The sequence below is a fragment of the Corythoichthys intestinalis genome, chromosome 14 (assembly GCF_030265065.1).
Source record: "Corythoichthys intestinalis isolate RoL2023-P3 chromosome 14, ASM3026506v1, whole genome shotgun sequence".
Taxonomy (NCBI): Eukaryota; Metazoa; Chordata; class Actinopteri; order Syngnathiformes; family Syngnathidae; genus Corythoichthys; species Corythoichthys intestinalis.
The window spans coordinates 1251102-1276249 of record NC_080408.1 but is presented as its reverse complement, the minus strand read 5'-3'; the positions used below and the strand labels follow the sequence as shown (position 1 = coordinate 1276249).

The 25148-nt window shown below is 39.3% G+C and overlaps 1 protein-coding gene across 3 annotated transcripts in view; it reads left to right on the top strand.

The window, feature by feature from the left end:
• The window catches only part of ephb3a (eph receptor B3a), a 124597-nt gene that overhangs the window by 82936 nt on the left and 16513 nt on the right, over positions 1–25148 (top strand). For 2 of the 3 annotated variants that reach the window (XM_057856919.1, XM_057856920.1), the window contains exons 10-13: positions 2637–2759; positions 5460–5707; positions 15872–16087; positions 17084–17233. In XM_057856919.1, coding sequence (XP_057712902.1) covers positions 2637–2759; positions 5460–5707; positions 15872–16087; positions 17084–17233 — 737 coding nt within the window. Of the gene's footprint in view, positions 1–2636; positions 2760–3014; positions 3484–5459; positions 5708–15871; positions 16088–17083; positions 17234–25148 lie in introns of those variants that run through there. The other variant, XM_057856921.1, reaches the window with a different exon arrangement.

Below are 25148 nucleotides of genomic sequence, written 5' to 3'. Positions count from 1 at the left end.
AATTCATTTTGACTCTGGCACGGCAACAGCGCAACTCTTTCTTTTGATGACTGAACGTAATGTTGTCAGGCCGTGATAGTCATCTGTACGTCGGAGAGGTACTTTTACCCTGGAATCAGCTGTTCGTCAGGTTCCCCGAATGACTCCATAGTCACATGAAACGCAGTTTCTCCGAAATCAACTCGTCCCATTGTTTGAGCTCCTGATACAAATTCCGCTACCGGCTGTGTGGTATCAGCTGATACCACTTTTTATGAAAGTACAGTGGTATGAAAACGTACAGTGCTGCTCGAAAGTTTGTGAACCCCACAGCGATGGTCAGATTTTTTGTAAAAAAAACTAAAATAACCTTATTAAATGTTAAGTTATACCCAAATCCACAATACTGACATTCCAAATAATGGACTGAAACAAAAGAAATAGTTATATTGTCATTCTTTATTTAACAAAAGTGGTTGATTTAAGAAAAACTCAGATATCATGTGTGCAAAAGTATGTGAACCCCTTCAGTTAATAGGATATTGCGCCTCCTTTTGCGGAGATTACCTCAACCAAACGGTTTCCGTAGTGACTAATCAGCCTCTCACATCTACTTTGGGGGATTTTTGCCCATTCTTCCTTGCAGAACGCAGTCAGTTGAGAGAGGTTTGATGGGCGTCTGGCATGAACTGCTCGCTTCAGGTCCCGCCACAGCATTTCAATGGGATTTAGGTCAGGACTTTGACTGGGCCAGTCCAGAACACGAATCTTCTTCTTTTTCAGCCATTCCTTGGTTGTATTGCTGGAATGCTTTGGATCATTATCATGTTGCATGATCCACCTTCTGCCAAGCTTTAACTTCAAAACAGATGGCGTCAGGTTATGTTCTAGGATTTGACAATATTCCTCAGAATTCATGATTCCCTGGACTATGTGGAGTTGTCCAGGTCCTGAGGATGAAAAGCAAGCCCAGATCTTGACATTCCCACCTCCATGCTTCACTGTTGGGAGAAGGTTCTTTTGGTGGTATGCAGTGTTGACTTTTCGCCAGACATGGCGGTTTTGGTTGTGACCAAACAGTTCAATTTTGCACCTACATTAGTTGATGAAAACTCTTTTTAATTTAGTCTCGACAACACAACTGTTAAAAAAACAAACAAAAAAAAACTACTGAATTGATTGATTAGGAAATCAGGTTGAAATAATAGAAAATTCCAAAATGTTGAGGGGGTTCACAAACTTTTGAGCAGCACTGTATCTGAACCTTTTGGAATTTCTCACATTTCTGCATAAAATCACCATCAAATGTGATCTAAACTTTGTCAAAATTACACAGATGAAAAAACAGTCTGTTTTAACTATAACCACCCAAACATTTATAGGTTTTCATATTTTAATGAGGATAGTATACAAACAATGACAGAACGGGGGGGGATAAGCAAGTGAACCAACACATTTAATAATTTTTACTTAGCTACTTCGCTGTTTTTCACTTATCATGAGGGGTTCCGGTCCCTATTGACTGTGAAAAACGAGGGATCACTGTAATAGCTCACACCGATACTTGCATTTTAATGCTGTATCTGGGGCCCCTTCCGATACTAGTATCGGTTTTGGTACAACACCAAAAATGTACTCAGCTTTCCTACGTAGAGCATCTGGTGCGGTTAGACAAGAAAAATATGAACGCGTACCACAATAATGAACATATATTTCTTACTTTATGAAAAGTCGAAATGTAACCATCCCAAGTCCCAACTAATTAGTTTTGTGTGATGCTCATCAAGCCCTTTTTAGCATGGCAATAATGTGTTTTCTAAGCCATGAAATGGAAAGACTGTTACTGTCAGGATTTCAAAAGAAAAATACCGTATTGGCCCGAAAATAAGACGGCGCTGATTATAAGACGACCCCCTCTTTTTCAAGACTCAAGTTTGAAAAAAGACTTTTTGAATACCAAATTAATTTTTATACAGAAAATAATTACAGTACATCTGAAACAATGATTATAACAAAATGTTTGAGAGAAAAAGCATGTTATTTTGCCTCATTCAAATCTTGATATCTGAACATTTACATATGTAAACTAAAGTGCAATCACATTGGTAAATGAATGGCTTCTGGTTTTTGAAATGTAAATAAACCAATCTATTGTTATAAAGCAACAAAACTGCAATAACGGCATTAACCATCAAAGTAAAGTCTAACTGTAACTGTAGTCTTGAAACAAATCTGAATAAGGAAAAACATTGCAATAAAATAATGTCAACTGGTTAAACTAAAAAGAGTAGCTGAGATCTGTCATGACAGAACATCGCTTCAATGATATCTGGCGCCATCTAGCGTCGTGAATGGGGAGAGTAGCTGAGATCTGTCATAACAGAACATCGCTTCAATGATATCTGGCGTCATCTAGCGTCGTGAATGGGTATAATGTCTAGACTGTGAATATAAGACGACCCCCTCTTTTTCAATCCTATTCCAATGCAAAAAACACAGTCTTATTTTCGAGCCAAGACAGTAGTTCTCATTAGCAGTAGCATAAGCATCCTGAAGTGGAAAAGTGGCAGTCAAGGATCATATTACAATGCTAGACGTCTAAATCCTTTTTGATGATTATCTCCAACTGACTTATTGTTGACTTTGTGTCATCTCAGTTTCCCCAGGCGTCAAAGTGTACATCGACCCGTTCACTTACGAGGACCCCAACGACGCCATCCACGAGTTCGCCAAGGAAATCGACATCTCCTGCATAAAGATTGAAGAAGTCATCGGCGCGGGTGAATAGTTCGACCGCTTTTGTCCGCTCATTCACCATTTATCCAAATGGGAGAGCGCCGTCGGGCCCTCCTGTTTGTTCTGCGTGATGGGCTCCGAGGCAAAAAAAGGGAGTTCAGATTCCGAAAAGACGCAGATGGAAATCTTTTCCTCTCTTCAATCTTTCTATTCTCTGTCCCGATTTAACCTTCCGAATGATGGGCTATTGTCGCCTCTCCCTCTTCTTCTCTCTTTTTTTCGGAAATGTTTGGCTTTAGGCACCACACGCGCAACACCCAAGCTCCTCACCCGTCCCCGTTGTCCCTACACTACTCCGAGAGCGCACACTCGATCGCGACCGGTCACCCCGACACTCCCGGACTGCTTTACCCTTTGACGGCCTATTCCGTCTCGCAGTGGCGGGGCATGAATTTGGTACCTTGGCCTCAAGTTAGCGTTTCACCATTCCGCTATCACATCACGATTAAAAACTAGAAAACGGAGAAAGTGCGATGGTTGCGTTACTGTCATGGTTGGTATATCGTGTCACTGATTGATTGGTTTTAGGCATTTCGGGGTGTTTCCAGTTCCAGACAGGTCATTTCCTGTCACTGGGATGGCGAAGAGAGCCATATGAAATTAATGGGGAAATTACGTTTAAATACGTTTTGTGCCAATTTTGGCAGAACTGCACGTTTTACGCAACAAAAGTAGGCTGCTGTGTATAGAGGTCCAGGAGTGCAAAAATTAAATACGCAAATAATTAAAAGTGTCATTAAAATGCTTCTCTTTCCAATTTATATCAATATTTATTTCAACATTTATTGATTTATTTCGTTTTTATATATAGTTTTCACATTTGATTCATTTCAATTCATGTTTATTTCAATTTTTATTTCCATTTTTATTTATTTTAACATTTATTTATTTATTCCAATATTTATTTCATTTCATTTATAGTTTTTACATTTTATTTATTTAAATGTGTTTATTTCAATTTTTATTTCCATGTTTATTTAATTATTTCAACATTTATTCATTCCAATATTTATTTATTTATTTCAATATTTATTTCATTTTTCATTTACAGTTTTTACATTCTATTTATTTACATTTATGTTTATTTCAAATTTTATTTCCATTTTTATTTATTTATTCCAATATTTATTTATTTCATTTTTTATTTATAGTTTTCACATTTTATTATTTATTTCAAAATGTTTATTTCAATTTTTATTTCCATTTTTTTTATTTCAACATTTATTTTTTCCAATATTTACTTATTTAATTTTTTATTTATTTCAACATTTTTTTTTTCTTTCACTTTTTATTTATTTCTTGCACTCTTGCGCCGCATGAAATAAAGAGTGAAATAAATAAATGTTGAAATAAATAAATATATATTGGAATAAATAAATAAAGGTTGGAATAAATAAAAGAAATAAAAATGGAAATAAATAAATAAAAAGGGAAAAATAAAATATATATATATATTTAAATAAATGTTGAAATAAATCTTTAAATAAATGAATAAATATTGAAATATTAACTATTTATTTGGGTATTTATTTTATTTTTGCACTCCTGGTCCTCCATAGGTGCGATTCAATATCATGATTTTTTTTTAATGTGTAAATGATGTGATTTGGACAAAAACTGTAGGACAAGTAGCATTTTGAATTTTTACTTTAAAAAAATATGAGCGTTTATTTTTGGGGTGTCAAACGAGTCGCGCAAGATCTCCAATTGTTTTGGTGTGTCAAGTTTCGGTGGGTTGAACAGATTTGGCTGGGGAAAACGCCATTGGGAAAAAAAGGAATATTATAGATGGTAACATCAGCGTAAAAAAAGAACGGCATACGTCTCTTTCCCCATTCATTTTAAAGACTGAAGTCAATGCAAACGCTTTTGCGCAAATTCTGCAAAGATGGCAGAGCAACAAAAAAGACAGTTTTGTACGAGGAGGATTTAAAAAAAAAAAAAAAAAAAGGGGGGGAGGCAACCAGGACACTGAAGAACAAACATTGGCTCAGCTTTTGACTCGCTGGTGTAACACCCCCCCCCCTCCCCCCCAACCGAACTCGCTGACGAGTTCGGGTGGGGTGAGGGGGTTAGCCACACGGTTGCTAACCATCATATGCTATCGTTCAGCCACTACTGGATTGATTACCTTATTACTATTCATCCTTCACACAGCCGCTGAAAACAGGAATGTTGCTTAATCCATCTGCAGGCGACTGGGACTAAACTGTGCGGGTGTGCGCTGGTCCTCATGGGAAACGCAGTCTTAAGGCAAAACGCTACCGCTTTTGTCCACCGGCGTTGCTAAAATAGACCAAAAAGTTACCTAGAGCTGTTATTTGTTTTTACAATACCATGGGTCAGCAGAAATTTGTCATGTGGTAAATTTGATTTTGAAAGTAGTTGCAATTTCCATGTTGGCTGCCGTCCATTTAGACTTTTTTTCAAAGGTATCAATCCTGAAATAGGAGTAGAAACATGAAATTTGCTTGGCCCACCACTGCTAATTTGTAACCCACAATAGTCCCACCCACACACCCAAGCTAGGTACTCAAAACAACCCAAAAAGATTCCTCTTTCCTCCCTCACACTGTCCAGCTTGCCTTCCTTTTCTTCCCTCGACTCAGTGTTGCGTTTTCCCCGTATCACCCCCTCCCTCCTTGGCTCACTCCCTCCCCCGCACACCCCTTGCATTACCCCAGGCGAGTTTGGCGAGGTGTGTCGAGGGCGGCTGAAGCAGGCCGGCCGCAGGGAGATGGTGGTGGCCATCAAGACCCTGAAAGCGGGCTACACGGAGCGCCAGAGGCGGGACTTCCTGGCCGAGGCCTCCATCATGGGCCAGTTCGACCATCCCAACGTCATCAGGCTGGAGGGCGTGCTGACGCGCAGCTGCCCCGTTCTCATCATCACCGAATTCATGGAGAACGGCGCGCTCGATTCTTTTCTGAGGGTAAGAGCTTTTTGCTGGAAGCGGGAATTTTTTTTTGGAAGTTTTTTTTTTTTTTTGTGTGAAAGGCTGTCGTCTGTCGTCTTTGTATGGTAACCTATTGTGTCATGAGGAAGCAACACGTCCGGTCTGAACATGGCATTAGAGGGTCTTGGTGTACAGTGGGGCAAATAAGTATTTAGTCAACCACTAATTGTGCAAGTTCTCCCACTTGAAAATATTAGAGAGGCCTGTAATTGTCAACATGGATAAACCTCAACCACGAGAGACAGAATGTGGGGGGAAAAAAACCTAGAAAATCACATTGATTTTTAAAGAATTTATTTGCAAATCATGGTGAAAAATAAGTATTTGGTCAATACCAAAAGTTCATCTCAATACTTTGTTATGTACCCTTTGTTGGCAATAACGAAGGCCAAACGTTTTCTGTAACTCTTCACAAGCTTTTCACACACTGTTGCTGGTATTTTTGCCCATTCCTCCATGCAGATCTCCTCTAGAGCAATGATGTTTTGGGGCTGTCGTCGAGAACACGGACTTTCAACTCCCTCCACAGATTTTCTATGGGGTTGAGATCTGGAGACTGGCTAGGCCACTCCAGGACCTTGAAATGCTTCTTACGAAGCCACTTCTTTGTTGCCCTGGCTGTGTGTTTGACATCAATGTCATGCTGAAAGACCCAGCCACGTCTGATCTTCAATGCCCTTGCTGATGGAAGGAGATTTTCTCTCAAAATCTCTTGATACATGGCCCCATTCATTCTTTCCTTTACACAGATCAGTTGTCCTGGTCCCTTTGCAGAAAAACAGCCCCAAAGCATGATGTTTCCACCCCCATGCTTCAGAGTGTGTATGGTGTTCTTCGGATGCAATTCAGTATTCTTTCTCCTCCAAACACGAGAACCTGTGCTTCTACCAAAACGTTCTATATTGGTTTCATCTGACCATAACACATTCTCCCAGTCCTCTTCTGGATCATCCAAATGCTCTCTAGCGAGCCACAGACAGGTCTGCACGTGTACTGGCTTCAGCATGGGGACACGTCTGGCAGTGCAGGATTTGAGTCCCTGGCGGCGCATTGTGTTACTGATAGTAGCCTTTGTTACTGTGGTCCCAGCTCTCTCTGGGTCATTCACTAGGTCCCCCCGCGTGGTTCTGAGATTTTTGCTCACCGTTCTTGTTATCATTTTGACGCCACGGGGTGAGATCTTGCATGGAGCCCCAGATCGAGGGAGATTATCAGTGGTCTTGTACGTCTTCCATTGTCTAATAATTGCTCCCACAGTTGATTTCTTTACACCAAGCGTTTTACCTATTGCAGATTCAGTCTTCCCAGCCTGGTGCAGGTTTACAATTTTGTCTCTGGTGTCCTTCGACAGCTCTTTGGTCTTGGCCATAGTGGACTGAGGTTCTGGACAGGTGTCTTTTAAACCGATAATGAGTTGAAACAGGTGCCATTAATACAGGTAACGATGGGGCCTCGTTAGACCTCATTAGAAGAAGTTAGAGGTCTTTGACAGCCAGAAATCTTGCTTGTTTGTTGGTGACCAAATACTTATTTTCCACTCTAATATGGAAATCTTTAAAAAACAGTGTTTTTTGTTTCTGTTTTCCACATTCTATCTCTCATGGTTGAGGTTTACCCATGTTGACAATTACATGCCTCTCTAATCTTTTCAAGTAGGAGAACTTTTGGTGGTCGACTAAATACTTATTTGCCCCACTGTATATAAGAAAGACTGGGCATATGGTGGTAAACTATAGCTTGTTGAAACAGGAGAATGTAGTTGTCAGTGGCGTAAGGCAATGTACACGTGAAAAAGGTGTCGATAAAAAAGCTAACTTTGGATCAGGTCGGCTCTTTTTTAGCCCTCGACACTCAAGCCATCTCTTTAACGGAACATTTGTATGTTCTTCCACATCTTTGCCAGTGAATTTGGCACCAGGGACAGAATTGGTAGTTTTAGCTCAGTAAACATCTCGTTCGTACACTATTTCTATGCATTTACTATTGGGACAAACGGGAGGTTGACCCGACTAGCAACAATTGCTAACGTCATGAATATTAATGAGCAAAAGTGACATGTTACTTGCGGTATGCCATTGTTGTCTTTTACTAAAATATCTTATAAAAAAAACACGTAAAATATTGCCATTGTTTTAAAAATCTATAATATTTCGTACATATTTTGACCTACTGAGTGCGCCGTATTTTATGTGTGCAATGGACGCTCGTGGTGATGACGTAGTAAGTTACTGTCACTAGACGAACACTACCGGTGTTCTGCAATTCGGCGACGAGACGCCCAACACATGTGCACATCGGTTAAAAATGGCGAGTACTTACTATTTGTGTTTTTCTAGTCTTTTATTACCTTTTCATTGCCTCTAAATACTTTTTGCATGTGTTTCCCTCTCATACGTTTAAGCATTGTTTTCTTGTGGTAGCTTTCTAGCAAATTTTTGATCTGTTGACCAAATTAATCATGTAGCATATTTAAACCACCCTTATTTGATATTACTATGTTTTTCTTAAGGCATCTTTAGTATGTTCTGTCTTTATGCATCTAAACAAAACAACTTGAAAGCGCACGGTAGTACTTTGGGTGTCGCCTCTTGTAGATGTTTCGCTGGTGAAGCGCATTTTGGCAGAACACCATTTTTTTCTTTCCTACCCTCGTCTCGTCTCATCCAGTCTTTCCTGTTAATTTTGCTTTTACTGCTCGTTTTGTGAAATATTGACAGTGCTGTCATGCTCGATAAAGTTCCTCTCGAGTTCAAATCGAAAGGGTTAAACAGATGACATGTTTATGTCGCTAGAGTCATACTCTGGAAGCCCGGCAATGTTACTGCCCTGCGACGTTAACAACAATGGCGGCCTTCTAGTTAAACTAATTTTATAAACATGCATTCAGTGCTGTGCCGTGTTAATCATATTGTAGAACACCGTGACTGGCCATCTCCGTGTTAGACAAAGCCAAGGTAGCCCCAGATTTGCAAATATTCAAGATGCTAATTGCAGCTATCCAGAGTGAAACCCCCCTTCACACCTAGGCAGCGACTCCCCAGGAGTGTGTACGGGGGGTTGTCTGCTGGATTGCTTGTTTGAGCGGTCTATTGTTTGACATAGCAGAGTCGTCAGTTTGGTTTCGGGGTCATCTGACTCCTTTCTGGTCTTTCTTTCTAACCAAAAAAACCTGGGACTTCCAGTGTTAAGATGTTCTTGAATCGCAAGCCTAGCAAAAGATGCTGTCTGCATACATCGCGCGCCAACGACACCCTGGGGTTACCGCTGTTTTCCGCTCCATAAAACAGCCCGAGGCGTCGACTTGCTGAGCGACGCCGATTAAATGTGCAATCTAATGTTTGTCGACAGGCGCGGTGTCAGTTAGCGGCTTGACGCTGACACTCTTTTGTAAGGCGGAAACTCCAGGTGGAAAACGGTCACCTTTGAACCAGCGCGATACATCAGCGATCAGAGTTTTACACGACGTGGCGCCCGCGCAGAGCGACGAACAAAGACGGAAAGAAGAATGAGGCGTCGCACAATACATGAACAATTGCGCGGGGAATAGGATGTAGTGATGATATCAAATATAAAAGGATAAACATTTGCTGTATACCCGATTTTCGATGACCATTTTCTATTGACTATATCCTTCAGCATGCGTTAAAAGTACATCAATAAACATACATTGGAGAATAAATAAGTACATGGAAAAAAAACAACTTAAAAATACAACCACAAATTGGAAAACCTAAATTTAATATACAGTGGGGAGATCAAGTATTTGATACACTGCCAATGGGAAAACCCACTGGCAGTGTATCAAATACTTGTTCTCCCCACTGTATATATAATATACACTATATTTGGGCTGTCAAACGATCAAAATTTTTAATCGAGTTAATTACAGCTTAAAAATGAATTAATCGGAATTAATCGCAATTCAAACGATCTATAAAATATGCCATATTTTTCTGTAAATTATTGTTTGAATGGAAAGATAAGACACAAGATGGATATATACATTCAACATACGGTACATAAGTACTGTATTTGTTTATTACAACAATAAATCAACAAGATGGCATTAACATTATTAACATTCTGTTAAAGCGATCCATGGACAGAAAGACTTGTAGTTCTTAAAAGATAAATGTTAGTACAAGTTATAGAAATTTTATATTAAAACCCCTCTTAATGTTTTCGTTTTAATAAAACTTGTAAAATTTTCAATCAAAAAATAAACTAGTAGCCTGCCATTGTTGATGTCAATAATTACATAATGCTCATGGATGCTGAAGCCCATAAAATCAGTCGCACCCAAGCGCCAGCAGGGGGCGACAAAACTCTTAAAAAAAAAAAAAAAAAAAAAAAAAAAAAAAAAACACAAGTAACAAGTGGACATTGCACTGTGCTGTCATTTTAATCTGTTTGAGCTGGGCATGTGTGTTAATTGCATCAAATATTTTAACGTGATTAATTTTAAAAATTACAGTTTTGAATTTTAACCATATATTAGGGCTGTCAAAATTATTTATAAATTTCTATTTGTTCATATATATATATATATATATATATATATATATATATATATATATATATATATACACAAGATTCAGATTCAGAGTTTATTTGTCATTGTCAAGATAACAACGAAATTCAGATTGGAGTTCCAACAATAATACTATGGGTTAGTTTCCATTAAAGTGATTGGTGCAGAGCAATATAAAGGTAAAGTGTCCCCAGTAGAAATAGAAATTTCTCTTTGAAAGTATGAAAAATAAAATAGGAATTGATAAATAAATCCATTTTTATTTTTGGAAGCTGTTAATTTCAAATAAATTTCAAGAATGTTATTTCTTATTAGTTTCTATCTTTTTATTTGAGAATTTTCCATTTTAGTTTTCAATTTATGTATTTATTTTTTTTATTATTAATCATACATCATAGACTTCATAATGTATTGACGGGGCGCGGGGCCGGTAAATAGGGGCCTGCATTGTTGGCGAGGCCGTCAAAGCTGACCGAGTGGAATCACAGACAAAGAGCTTTTTTTGTTGAAAATTCTTATGAATAAATGCTTAAATCCCCAAATTCTTTATAGATACGGACCTAAAACGGCCTCGGTTTTTGGTTAAAAGCAAATGAAAAATGTGCAGTTCGCATTTATTTTACATTTATTTGGAAAACGGCCTCGATTCTTTCCGATTCTTGGTTTTAAAAAAAAAAAAAAAAAAAAAAAAAACGGGCAGTTAGCGTTTATTTTATGTAAATATGTCGAAGTATAATGTTAGTCTGTTAGTGAATGTAGCTAGTGGCCGCCTGATGTAAATAGAGCTTTTCTGGTGTAAATTCTTGTGAATAAATGCTTAAATCTCGGAATTCTTTATAGATATGGACCTAAAATTTTCTCGATTCTTGGTTAAAAGTAGAAAAAAAAAAAACGTGAAGTTAGCGTTTATTTTACGTAAATATGTCGAAGTACAATGCTATTCTGTTAATGAATGTAGCTAGTGGCCGCCTGATGTAAATGGAGCTTTTCCGTGTCGAAGTACAATGCTAGTCTGTTAGTGAATGTAGCTAGCGGCCGCCTGATGTAAACAGAGCTTTTCAGGTGAAAGTTCTTGTGAATAAACGCTTAAATCCTTAAATTCTTTATAAATATGGACATGAAACACTCGATTCTTGGTTAAAAGCAGAAAAAAAAAAAAAGTGGAGTTATGGTTTATTTTACGTGAAAAAAAAAAAACGTGGAGTTATGGTTTATTTTACGTAAATATGTCGAAGTACAATGCTATTCTGTTAGTGAATGTAGCTAGCTGCCGCCTGATGTAAACAGAGCTTTTCCGGTGACAATTCATGAGAATAAATGCTTAAATCCCCGAATTCTTTATAGATATGGCCTAAAACAGTCTCAATTCTTGGTTAAAAACAAAAATTCAGTTCAGTTAACATTTATTTCACGTAAATATTGCGAACTATGATGCCAATGCAGTAGCGGCTAATTTTTCCCATTGATTTTTTTTTCACATTTCAAAATGCATGCATGGTACGAAAAATACAATAATTACATTGACTCATCAAACAAATCACTCCTGAGACAATCCTTCCTGTTTGTATGCGGTACAGCTTTCGTACTTTTTCATCAGAATTCCGGCGTTGGATAACTGCGTGCGTGTTTGTGAATAGCTCCTCCTGATGTGGTCTGCCCCCTACTTGAATGCGAGTTGTTGTGCAAGACCTATCTGAGCCGTCAATACATTACAAAGTCCATTTCATATATATATTCTTCCAATGATATTTTTTTTGTTAAATGTAAAGTCAGACATCAAGGGGTTAAGCTAAGCTTAAGTACTTATTCCACACTAACACATTAGGTTGGACGTCTCATACTGATAAAAAAGAAAAATCTGTTTTCATCTGCGCTCATTTTAACTCGCCCATCAAAACGTTTAACAGACATTATTAAAATGTAACAATATGGTTCGAGCCTCTTCAGTCTGTTGTATGTGTCACGGTAATTTAGTCTCCGTTGGAAAAGCCTGACACAAAACCTTTATTTACCGCCCTTCATTTATGTATTTAACCCAAATAACTATCAAAGATTAGAAGCTGATGTCTGTAAATGAAACGAGAAAGAATCACAGAAACGCCAATACACAATTAAGTTGAAAAATAGTTTTTCTTCAAGGCTGAAACAGCAAATTTCCATTGCTCCCGGTGAATATTTCATCGCGGCACTGCTGGCTTGAATCTTTATGCTGGATCGATCATCAAAATGTACTGTTTTTTTTCTTTCTTTGGGTTTTTATATCCAGCTGTGTGTTGCATTTTAACATGCTGTTTTCTTCGAAACGTGTTTCTTTCTATCGAATCATGAGCAAGACAACATTAAAAACGCATTTGCCGCCATGTTTACATGCCATTTAATGTGCTTCGGCCGATGAATTATACAGCTGGCCAATTGATGGAGGGGCACGCCGTTGTAATAAATGGCCGCCAAAGCAGGAATTTAAAAGTCATAAAGTCATGTTGATGTGTCCGTGCAGGAACAGAGCCACTTGTTTGTAGTATATTTTAGTAATGTTGCACCAATGCCAATGCCTACCAATGTGTGGTATCGGCCAATGGCAAAACTGTGACGATTTCATGTTTTTAGTACTAAATTACTTCATGCTCAATTGAATGTAACGTAATTGCTATCGTGGCTTGATGGGACACTGCTTCTCATTGGCTGCCATTGACGTCTAATCCTTTGGAAGCGTGAGCTCCACTTCCAATGGATTGGAGGTGTACTAGTGAGAACTCATTTCAATTCATAGCAGAAGCATGATAAGAGCTTTCATCGCCCCTACCAACATGGATTCAGGGCAGCCATGTTGTTTCCCATCTAAGTCAATGCACTGACTTTCAAGTGAAATCATAACTAGTTACCGTATTGGCCCAAATATAAGACGGGCCTGTTTATAAGACGACCCCCTCTTTTTCAAGATTCAAGTTTGGGGAAAAAAAGACTTTTTGAACACCAAATTATTTTTTATACAGAAAATAATTACAGTACATCTGAAACAAATGATTATAACAATATATTTGAGAGAAAAAGCATGTTATTTTGCCTCATTCAAATCTTAACATTTAAATATGTCAACTAAAGTGCAATCACATTCGTAAATGAATGGCTTCTGGTTTTTGAAATGTAAATAAACCAATCTATTGTGATAAAACAACAAAATTGCAATAACTGCATTAACCATCAAAGTGAAGTCTAACTGTAACTGTAGACTTGAAACAAATCGGAATAAGGAAAAACATTGCCATAAAATAATGCAAACTGGTTAAACTTGAGAGTAGCTGAGATCTGTCATGACAGAACATTACTCCTCAAGTTCAGGATTCGCTTCAATGATATCTGGCGCCATCTAGCGTCGTGAATGGGTATAATGTCTAGACCCCGAATATAAGACGACTCCCACTTTTTCAGTCTTATTTCAATGCAAAAAACACAGTCTTATATTCGGGCCAATGCGGTAATTTCTCTACCTCCGGCTTCAAATGGACTTGGTAGGGTCTATGGCAGTGTTTTCAAACCTTTTCTAAATCACACTATGGTTTTACATTGGAAAAAATCTGGCGGCACACCACAAACCAAAATTGTTCCAAAATTACTTTCTGTGCAGCCGTCAATGGCATGGCCTTACTTGCCAGTTGATTGTCAATGCGCTGTAATGGTAAGGGTACCGTCACAAATCACAGCCACACGTTTTTCTGCCATTCAAAATGAACGTAAAATTTGGACGTGCATAGCCGTCAATCGCATGGCTTTACTTTGGCACCAGTTGAATTTCTATGCACTGTAATGGTAAGTGTATGGTCAAAAATCACAACCACATGTTTTTCTGCCATTCCAAATGAATGGAAAATTTGGATGTGCATAGACGTCAATGGAATGGATGTGCATGGCCCCACTAAAATGCCATATACAAAAACATTCTATATACTAAAGGTATCTCACCTTTTAGCCAGACTGCAGGAATCGCGCCAGCCGAACCGTCAGACCCGCGCTGGCGCAGCTCCAATGACCCGGTCCGGCGGGATCCCGGCCAATAGGCCAAACTCCGCGCGTTCACCCTTTGTACTGACTCCATTTTGAAAGCTGGAAAAAGGTTTTGAATGACAAGTTGACAATTTATTCAGGTCGACAGCGATCAAACAGCAATGCGAAACAGAAATTGACTCAGGCGGGGACGCAAGGTCACCCTATCACACTTCAAATAAGGTTCCCGAAAAAAATGACAACGCTTAGTTAAACATTGTCTTTTGAAGGCTCTCGCTGGGCGGGCTGTGGGCAGGAAGAAGGGCGTGTTTGGGATTATTGTCTGTTTGTGGATTGGACGGGAGGATTCGGGAGTTGCTGTTGTCAGGGCAACGAGAGTTGTGGATTTTTCCACCTCTGCGTCAAAGGGGCTCTTTGAGTCTTGTCAGTCGTGTTATCAGTTGGATATCGGGCGTTCTACGGTGTTCCTTGTGTTGGGACAGGTTGTCCCGCCATTTGTTCTGGACCGTGCGGGAGAAGTGATTACGAGAGCTGGTGGTGCAGATGTGGGCTTGTCAGCGTCAATCTTGCTCAGTCCGTTGCATGACGCACACGTTGAACTTCCGTGATAAGAAGGCGTCATGTATCTCTTATGCCCTATATTCTGCTTGTTTTTATTAAATTATGGTATAAGTGCTATTTATTTTATATTGGGTGTGTTAGAGTTATACAAACAGTAAAGACGAGAAACGATACTATTCCCTAACTGATTATATTAAGTGTGTTAGAGTAATACAAACAGTCGATCGGTAAATACGAGAAAAGGTAAATACGAGAAAAGGAACTCTCCCTCAATACAAAAAAAAAAAAAGCCATCTACCAGAGCCATTTTGCCACATAGCTAAAAAAACCTGCCATATGCCAAAGGCCATTTTGCCATATACCAAGTACCACTTTTTGTTCTCGCTGTCCCTCCAAAATGGTCATCGACTTGTTTTGAAGAGATAGGTGTTTCGTTTGGAGATGATTTTTAAGTTTTCTTGGCACCATGGCACTGTTGGATAGCTGCTCATGTCGCGTTCAAGAACTGCTCGGATTTCAAGCCATCGGCCACCTTACTGTCCTCGACAGTGTGTTGGAACTGGGAGAACTGACGGTCGTCACATATGGATACAATGGAAAGGACACTTTCGTGTATGTCGACACTTGACAAGTCTAATCAAATAATGTACAGTAGACATGCTGGGGTCTACATTGTCGTGGAATGCAAGGTGGCTGATGGCGAGAAATCCGAGCAGTTATTGAATGTGACACGAGCAATACCTCGCTTATCTGAACACGTCAGAAACCTTCTACCTATTCCTTCCATCCTTCATACTGCAACTCCGCCTGACGACGTAAAAACAAAACAAAAAACTAAATTCCGATATTGGATAATTTCTCGCGGCACACCTGACGATCTGGCACACAGGTTGAAAAACACTAGTCTATAGCAGCCAACAACGGTTCTGTCTGTCTGACTGACTGACATGAAGCGTGACGTCAACGGTCCCGTTTAGGCGACCGGTCCCTCCGACGTATTGCTCATCCTCGTCTTTCATTTTAACGTCCGCTGTTCTGGCCCGCAGCTGAATGACGGGCGCTTCACGGTGACTCAGCTGGTGGGGATGCTGCGCGGCATCGCGGCGGGGATGAAGTACCTGTCGGATATGAACTACGTGCACAGAGACCTGGCCGCCCGCAATATCCTGGTCAACAGCAACCTGGTGTGCAAGGTCTCCGACTTCGGTCTGTCACGCTTTCTGGATGACACTTCTGCTGACCCCACTTATACCAGCTCCTTGGTAAGGATTGCGACAATTCTGGTAAAAAAAAAAAAACACTCCAAATAGAACCTGAACATCATGTCAATGTCAATATTAAAGTCCTTTTCGCAGGTTTTAACCAGAATGACATTAACTTGAAATACCATTATGTGGATTTTTCTCCTGACTCCACGCTAACATAGTAAGACTCACGCTTGCAACAGGAAAACCGATGTGATTTTCAAAATAAAGCGTGTAAAGGAAGAATTTGTATTTGACATGCTATTTCAGACGACTTCCGGCAAATATTAAAAAGTAATGAGCTATAGATATTCATTTAGACGTATTGTTAAATTATGCAAATTATAAATTAGAATGTATCTTAAAAAAAAAATCTCATTTGCAAGGCGTGGCGGCTTTTATTTTGGTGTGGCGGTGCGCCACAATCTTTCAATATATGGGGGAAACCCTGCTTTTTCTTTGGCGGCTTTGAAGTTAATGCAGAATTTTAAAACATTAACTGTGTTAATTGATTTGCAGCAGGACCTAGGACCAAAAGTGGGATTTGCCATGTGGCAAAATGGATTTTGCCTTGTGGCATTTTTTTTTATTGCCATGTGGCAAAATGGATTTTGCCATATGGTTCTCACTCTCTTCATTTGTGAGTTAACATGGACTTGACTTGCCCTGCCTTAATGGATACTGTATAATTTTTTTAAATAATTTAATATTCTAAACTGTTATGTTAAATTTGACTTCTGAGGTTTAACACAACAGTTTCAAGTTGTTTTGGTTATCCATCGCGCTACATTTGCACTATTTGCATTGCAGCGTAATTGTGCAAAACAAGAGAGGCTTAAATGTTGTGACCAATAGAAATGCTCTTAAGCAGAAATGACCTGTATTTTTCAGCATTTTGTTCACATATTGTCCAAAATATCACCGAATTTTCCTGGAAATATCATCTTCAGGCTCTATTGCCCAACCGTATCGGCTAGGTCCTCTGTATTACCCTTTGTACGTTTGTGTGCACAGGGGGGGAAAATCCCCATCAGGTGGACAGCGCCGGAGGCCATCGCCTTCAGGAAGTTCACCTCTGCCAGCGACGTGTGGAGCTACGGCATCGTTATGTGGGAAGTGGTGTCGTACGGCGAGAGGCCGTACTGGGACATGAGCAACCAGGACGTGAGTCGGCAAACTAAATCTGTCTTACTATTTGATGAAAAACATTTTAGGAGGCTGCTGGAAATAGTCGAGGATTCCTCTGAAAACGGACTCGTAGCTTTGTCAGGTTAGGTTCTTCCTTTATTGAGTAGTTGTCCCCCAACCCAGTGGTTGTGGGTTCGATTCTCTGCCCTGATGAACTCGCCTAAGTATCCGTGAGCAAGATACTGAACCCCACATTGCTCCTGGTGCTGCGTCACCAGTAGGTAGATGGTAATGTAGTGTAAAGCGCTTTGAGCACCTTGAAAGGTGGAAAAGTGCTATACAAGTATAACACCATCTTACTTGTAGACGTCCAAGCCATTTCAACAGGCTTACCATTGACAGTAATAGACGTTTTTCATTTTTAGGGCCCGAGCGCCAACTGGGGGCGTGAGCCCTATTTATCAATATTTTTTCATGGCAAATGAAAATGGCCAAATTCAGTAAATGACTAATAACTCCCTGATCAAAGGTTCAGTCGTTTTCATATATGGCATGTATGTGAGGTATCTCAGCTTGAACACTGGCCATTTGGAAAAATGGATTTTGCCATGTGGCTTTTTTTTTTTTTTTGCCATGTGGCAAAATGGATTTTGCTATGTGTCATTTTTTTTGCAATGTGGCAAAATGGATTTTGTTTTAAAATCAATGGAAAATTTGGACTACATAGCAGTCAACGGCATAGCCTTATTTGGGTGCCAGTTGAATGTCAATGCGGTCTAATGGTAAGTGTATAATCAAAAATCATAGCCACACGTTTTTCTGCCAATGAATAGAAAATGTGGACGTGCATGGCCTGAAAAAATGCCTTATACCCCAAATAAATGCCACATACCCCCCCAAAAATGCCGCAAACCACAATAAATTTTGCCACATACCACCCCCCCCAAAAAAAAAAAAAAAAAAACGCCACATGTCAAAATCCTTTTTGCCACATAGGAAAAAAAAAAAAGCCACATGACAAAATCCATTTTGCCACATAGCAAAAGAAATGCCACATTGCAAAATCCATTTTTATGCCACAAGGCAAATAACGCTTTTTGTTCTTGGCAAAATCCATTTTGTCACATGGCAAAAAAAAAAAAAGCCACATGGCAAAATCCATTTTTCCACTTGGCAAAATCCATTTTGCCCCATGGCAACTTATATGGACACGAAATTCGGCACACTTGCTCGAATTGGCCTAATCTGATTTTGATTTTCAATAAGTACGTGGCTGCACAGCTAGGTAGCGGCTCCTTTTTTGGTAGAACACGCTTCAATAGGGTTTTTTTCACCTAGGTTTGTGAATGCATTTCTCATCTCAGGATATACAAAAACATCTCTGACAGCCATGCCCACAGCACAAAAGAGGTTCCACAGAAGAAAAGGCAAATTTAGAGCACGGTAGGTTCTCATGAGATGATGAGAGGGGGACGATCTGCCACCACCCTGACCTGCGCGCCGCCCGAGTTGCATGATCTTCGATTTATGCCAAACTGCAAGGGCCCATTCAGTCTTGCTTGAAAGCCTAGTTTGTGTGTGTTTTTCTGCAAATTTTCAGTGGTTTTCACCTGCGTTTTTGCGGGTTTTGACGCAAGACACCACGCAGATTGGAAAATGCAATTTCTGTTACTTTCTCTAGATTTTTGGTCACCAACGATTCATTTAGAAACATTTTTGGGTCGTTTCCTCGTTCATTCTTTGGTGTTCAATCCATTTTTTTTTTTTTTACTGTCATAAATGGATCGGATGTCTATCGCCGTCAATATTAGTGAATCACTTACATCCCGCATGCCGCATACTTAGAATTGTGGCTCCGAAGCTTTTCAGCTTCACAATTCAGGCCGACTCTCCCCGCCTTTATCTCCCGACTGCAGCAGTGTGTCTGTATCGGGCTTTATTTCAGCCTATTTACAACTTTTGTCTGCTCGCTCGCACTCCCAAATATTCCGACGGCAAAGCTTCCCCATGACACACCGCCGCGCGGGCCGCGGGCTATCTGCAACACGCAGACGCGCGCTCGTCGCTCCATCACGCTTAGCGATCCTCGACGGAATATCTTCACGCCGCCGCCATTCAAAGTCAGAGCGGTAATGCCGACGAACGGAGCAAAAAGAAGGAGCTGCCGTGAAAATTGCCAGTGTGCGGTAATGAAAGTATCAAAGTAGAGGACCTGGATTGTTCTCGCTCGCCTTTGTGCTACAGGCTTAGCTCAATAAGCGACAGTCAACAAACAAGATGAAGAGAAGAAAGAGGCGCTCACCTGCCCACAGCATAATAACAAAATGAAAATACACCCTGAAGAAGAAGGGGGAGCGGTTTTTAGTCCCAATTGGCATTTTTTATTGTTGTGGAGTTTTACAAGCTCCTGGAGAAATATCATGAACCTCACATCGATCAATCATTAGAAGGTTAGCGGATTGCTGCCATACGCCATTCAAAAGAAAGTTTAAATCATGTGATCACGTGATGACTCGATGCAAAATACAGTTGTATGAAAAAAAAATATCTGAACCTTTTGGAATTTCTCACATTTCTGCATAAAGTCACCATCAAATGTGATCTGATCTTTGTCAAAATCACACAGATGAAAAAACTGTGTCTGCTTTAACTAAAACCACCCAAACATTTATAGGTTTTCATGTTTTAATGAGGATAGCATGAAAACAATGACAGAAGGGGGAAAATAAGTCAGTGAACCCTTTCTAAAGCGCAACCGAAACCAATTTTTACCAAACAATTTAAATCTGGCTTGTGCCCAATCACTGATGAATTGTTTAAATCTGCCCTGCCCACTATAAACCTCACACCTGGTAAGAATTGTCTTGTTGAGAAGCATTGTCTGATGTGCATCATGGCTCGGTCAAAGAGCTGTCTGAACACCTGCGATCAAGGATTGTTGATTTGTATAAAGCTGGGAAAGGATACTAAACCATCTCTAAAAGCCTGGATGTTCATCAATCGAAAGTCAGAGAAGTTGTCAAAAGTAGAGAGAGTTTCGCACTGTTGCTTCTCTCCCAAGGAGTGGCCGTCCACCAAAGATGACGCCAAGAGTTCAGCGCATAATACTCAGAGAGGTAAAAAAGAACCCTAGAGTGTCTGCTAAAGACTTACAGAAATCACTGGCACAGTCCAATATCTCACACATCAACTATATGTAAAATTATGGCCTAGAATGGTGTTCATGGAAGGACCCCATAGAGGAATCCACTGCTGTCTAAAAAAAAAAACATTGTTGATCGTTCAATGTTTTCTAAAAGGCACTTGGACACTCCACAAAAGTTTTGGCAAAATATTTTGTGGACTGATGAAACCAAAGTTGAATTGTTTGGGAGTAACACACAAGGTCATGTGTGGAAGAAAACTAAAACGACTCACCAACATCAATACCTCATCCCCAGCGTGAAGCATGGTGGAGGGAGAATCATGATTTGGGGCTGTTTTGCTACCTCAGGGGCTGGACAACTTGCAATCATTAATGGAAGAATGAATTCAAATGTTTTGCAGGAAAACCTGAGGCCGTCTGTCAGACAGTTGAAGCTAAAAATAGGATGGATGCTGCAACAAGACAATAATCCAAAACACAGAAGTAAATCAACTTCAGAATGGTTTCAGAAGAACAAAATACACGTTCTGGAGTGGCCAAGTCAAAGTCCAGACTGGAACCCTACTGAGATGCTGTGGCATGACCTAAAGACAGTAATTCATCCCAGGAATCTGACTAAACTACAGCAGTTTTGTAGAGAGGAATGGGCCAAGATTAGTCCTGATCGATGTGCCAGACTAATCTGCAGCTACAGGAAGCATCTGGTTAAAGTGATTGCCATCAAGCGGGGGGGGCCACAAAATATTAAATCTGATAGTTCACTGACTTATTTTTTCCCCCTTTTGTAATTGTTTGCATACTATCCTCATTAAAATAATAAAACCTATAAATGTTTGGGTGGTTTTAGTTAAAGCAGACAGTGTTTTTTCATCTGTGTGATTTTGACAGAGATCAGATCACATTTGATGGCGAAATGTGAGAAATTCCAAAAGGTTCAGATACTTTTTCATACCACTGTAAGTACGTGAAAATAGTATTTCTGGAAGAAAAAAAAACTTAATATAGAAAATTAAATTGAAAAATGGAAAATCCTAAAATAAAAACAAATAAACTAATATGAAAATTGTAGAAAATTAATTGAAATTAATGAATTAAAAAAAAAAAAAAATTATAAGTTCCTCCTTATTTTTTATATTGTCAAAGAAAATGTCTTATCATGTATTCTATTTATTAAAAAAAAAAATAATAATATTAATGTTATTGTTGCCACAAAATGTTAAATGTGATGGTTCACTTACTTATTTCCCCCCCTTCTGTCATTGTTTGCATACTATCCTCATCAAAATATGAAAACCTATAAATGTTTGGGTGGTTTTAGTTAAAGCAGACACTGTTTGGTCATCTGTGTGATTTTGACAAGGATCAGATCACATTTGTTGGTGATTTTATGCAGAAATGTGAGAACTTCCAAAAGGTTTAGATATTTTTTCCATACCACTGTAGTTGTTGAGCTGGCTGCAGCAGATAGGAGCCGTGTTGTTCCCACAAGTTCCAAAAATAAAAAAATTAAAAACCTGACTAAGCTAAACTGTATGTCGACGTTACAATATACTAGTCCTTCAAAAAAAAAAAAAGGCATATTGTGATAAAGTTTATTATTTTCTGTAATGTACTGATAAACATTCGACTTTCTTATATTTTAGATTCATTACACACAACTGAGGTAGTTCAAGCCTTTTATTGTTTTAATATTGATTTTGGCGAAAAAGTCCAGAAAAAACAAAAATTCCTATCTCAAAAAATGAGCATATTTCATCCGACCAATACAAAAATGTGTTTTTCAACACAAAAAAGTCAACCTTCAATTAATGATATCAACTATGCACTCAATACTTGGTCAGGAATCCTTTTGCAGAAATGACTGCTTCAATGTCTGAGGTGTTACGGATGTTTCGATAGCGGCCTTAAACTCATCCACAGTGTTGGGTCTGGTGTCTCTCAACTTCCTCTTCACAATATCCCACAGATTCTCTATGGGGTTCAGGTCAGGAGAGTCGGCAGGCCAATTGAGCATAGTAATGCCATGGTCAGCAAACCATTTACGAGTGGTTTTGGCACTGTGAGCAGATTGCCAGGTCGTGCTGAAAAATGAAATCTTCATCTCCATAAAGCTTTTCATCAGATGGAAGCATGAAGCACTCCAAGATCTCCTGATAGCTAGCTGCATTGACCCTGCCCTTGATAAAACACAGTACAGCAGTACTTCTCAAATCTGTTCTAACGTGAAAGTACCCTAAGATCTCACATGCATAAAAATTTGGGTTGTTCCGATCACGTTTTTTTGCTCCCGATCCGATCGTTTTAGTTTGAGTATCTGCCGATCCCGATATTTCCCGATCCGATTGCTTTTTTTTTGCTCCCGATTCAATTCCATTTACTCCCGATAATTTTTCCCGATCATATACATTTTGGCAATGCATTAAGAAAAAAATGAATAAAACTCAGACGAATATATACATTCGACATACAGTACATAAGTACTGTATTTGTTTATTATGACAATAAATCCTCAAGATGGCATTTACATTATTAACATTCTTTCTATGAGAGGGATCCACGGATAGAAAGACTTGTGACTTTGTATATTGTGACTAAATATTGCCATCTAGTGTATTTGTTGAGCTTTCAGTAAATGATACTGTAGCCATGCCCAAATGCATGATGGGAAGTGGAACCATGACTGTGCGTAGTGCTACCAATTGATATATCTTCTCTGCGTTGGGAAATAATATAAGAATACTAGATACATTTTGAAACTTTTTTTTTTTTTCGGAAAATTGCCGTTTACGGGCGAACGGAAAATTTTTCGTGGCGGGTTGAAAAATTCCCATCGTCACGCGAAAATTCCGGTCGTGCCGATACTTGAACGGTGCCGATCGGTGCTACGGTTTGGGCTGTGCGTTGGCTCAAAAAAAAACGCGGAGAATAAGATGAATAAATAATAATAAGTACAATAAAGTTGTAGAATATCATTACCTTGTTCTTTCCTTCGGAAAGACCCAGGTAAATATAAGAAAACGATCATTTGCTACCTTGCTTCCCACATTGCTTCCCATGATATTTCTAATCGTAGGGAGAGGGATTGTAAGGCTTTAGCCAATTATAAAAAGGCTCCAAAGGCTGCCAAAATTCACTACTCATTTTACACTGCCTTTTATCTCTCTGTATAGGTAAAACGGCGCCATTACAGATTGAGCGCGACAATGCGTGGGTGGGTCGTGCAGCGCATGCATTAATTGCGTTCAATATTTTAACATGATATATTTTTTTTTAAAATACCGCCGTTATCGGGATAAATTTGATAACCCTACCTTAAGCCTAAACCAAAGACTCTGGATGAGTGTAACATATTATGTTTGTAACGTTAAATACAATTAGAAAACGATGTAATTAAAAATATATATATATATATTTAAAAAAGGCATGGCCCATATTTTTATGCCGATTCCGATACTTTGAAAATGACCTGATCGGACCCGATCGATCGGCATCTCTAATTTTTATAGTATGGATGTGTAAAAAAAAAACAAAAAAAAAAAACATTATTGTAAATTGATGTTACTTTTTCCTTTAATATTAAAAAGAACACAATTTTATGCAGAGGTGTTCTTATAATATTAAAAATTTTATATACAAATAATACTACAGTATATTTACAGTAGCGGCAGAGAGTCGGGGGGGGGGGGGTGCGGAACGTGTGTGTGTTTGGGGGGGGGGGCATAACAGAAAATAATTGAGAAGCACTGCAGTAGAGCAACACCAGCAGCTGACATGGCACCCCAGACCATCACTAACTGTGGGTACTCAGGCATTTTGTCAAACTCTGGCACCTTGATTTCCGAATGACATGCAAAATTGACACTGAGCAACAGTCCAGTGCTGCGTCTCTGTAGCCCAGGTCAGGCGCTTCTGCCGCCGTTTCAGGTTCAAAAGTTGCTTGATCTGGGTAATGCGGCACCTGTAGCCCAATTCCAGCATACGCATGTACACAGTGGCTTTGGACGTTTCTCCCACAAGGTCTGGAATCGGCCCTTCTCCACAATCTTTCTCAGGGTGCGAGCACCTCTTCTGGTTGTGCAGCGTTTCCTGCCAGACTTTTTCCTTCCCACTGAGGTGCCTTGATACAGCATTCTTGGAACAGCCAATTCGCTCAGAAATTTCTTTCTGTGTCTTAGCCTCTTGCTTGAGGGTGTCAGTGAAGGCCTAATGGACAGCAGTCAGGTCGGCAGTCTTGCCCATGATTGCGGTTTTGAGTAATTAACCAGGCTGGGAGTTAATAAAAGCCTCAGGAATCTTTTGCAGGGGTTTTGAGTTAATTCGTTGATTCAGATGATTAGGTTAGTAGCTTAGAGTACCTTTTCATGATATGCAAATTTTTTTGAGACTTTTTTGCCAAGATCATCAATATTTAAACAATAAAAGGCTTGAACTACTTCAGTTGTGTGCAATGAATCCAAAATACATGAAAGTCTAATGTTAATCAGAACATTACAGAAAATAATGAACTTTATCACAATATGCAAATTTTTTTGAGAAGGACTACTATATAATTTTTTACCTCGCCTTTTACCGTCGACGGCATGTTATCCTCATCGACACATTCACGGGACAGCTCAAGACAAATGGCATCCATCTCGTTATGTTTTAGTCTCCAGGGGCACGTTTTTAGCTCATTGTTGTCATGTCGTCATGAAAAAATTGTTTGTTGAGTATTTTCATTGTCGTCGTCGTTGATGAAAACAACACTGTTTGACACCGGCGTCATAAGAAAACTGACAAAATTGTGTCATAAGTTTTGTATTTATT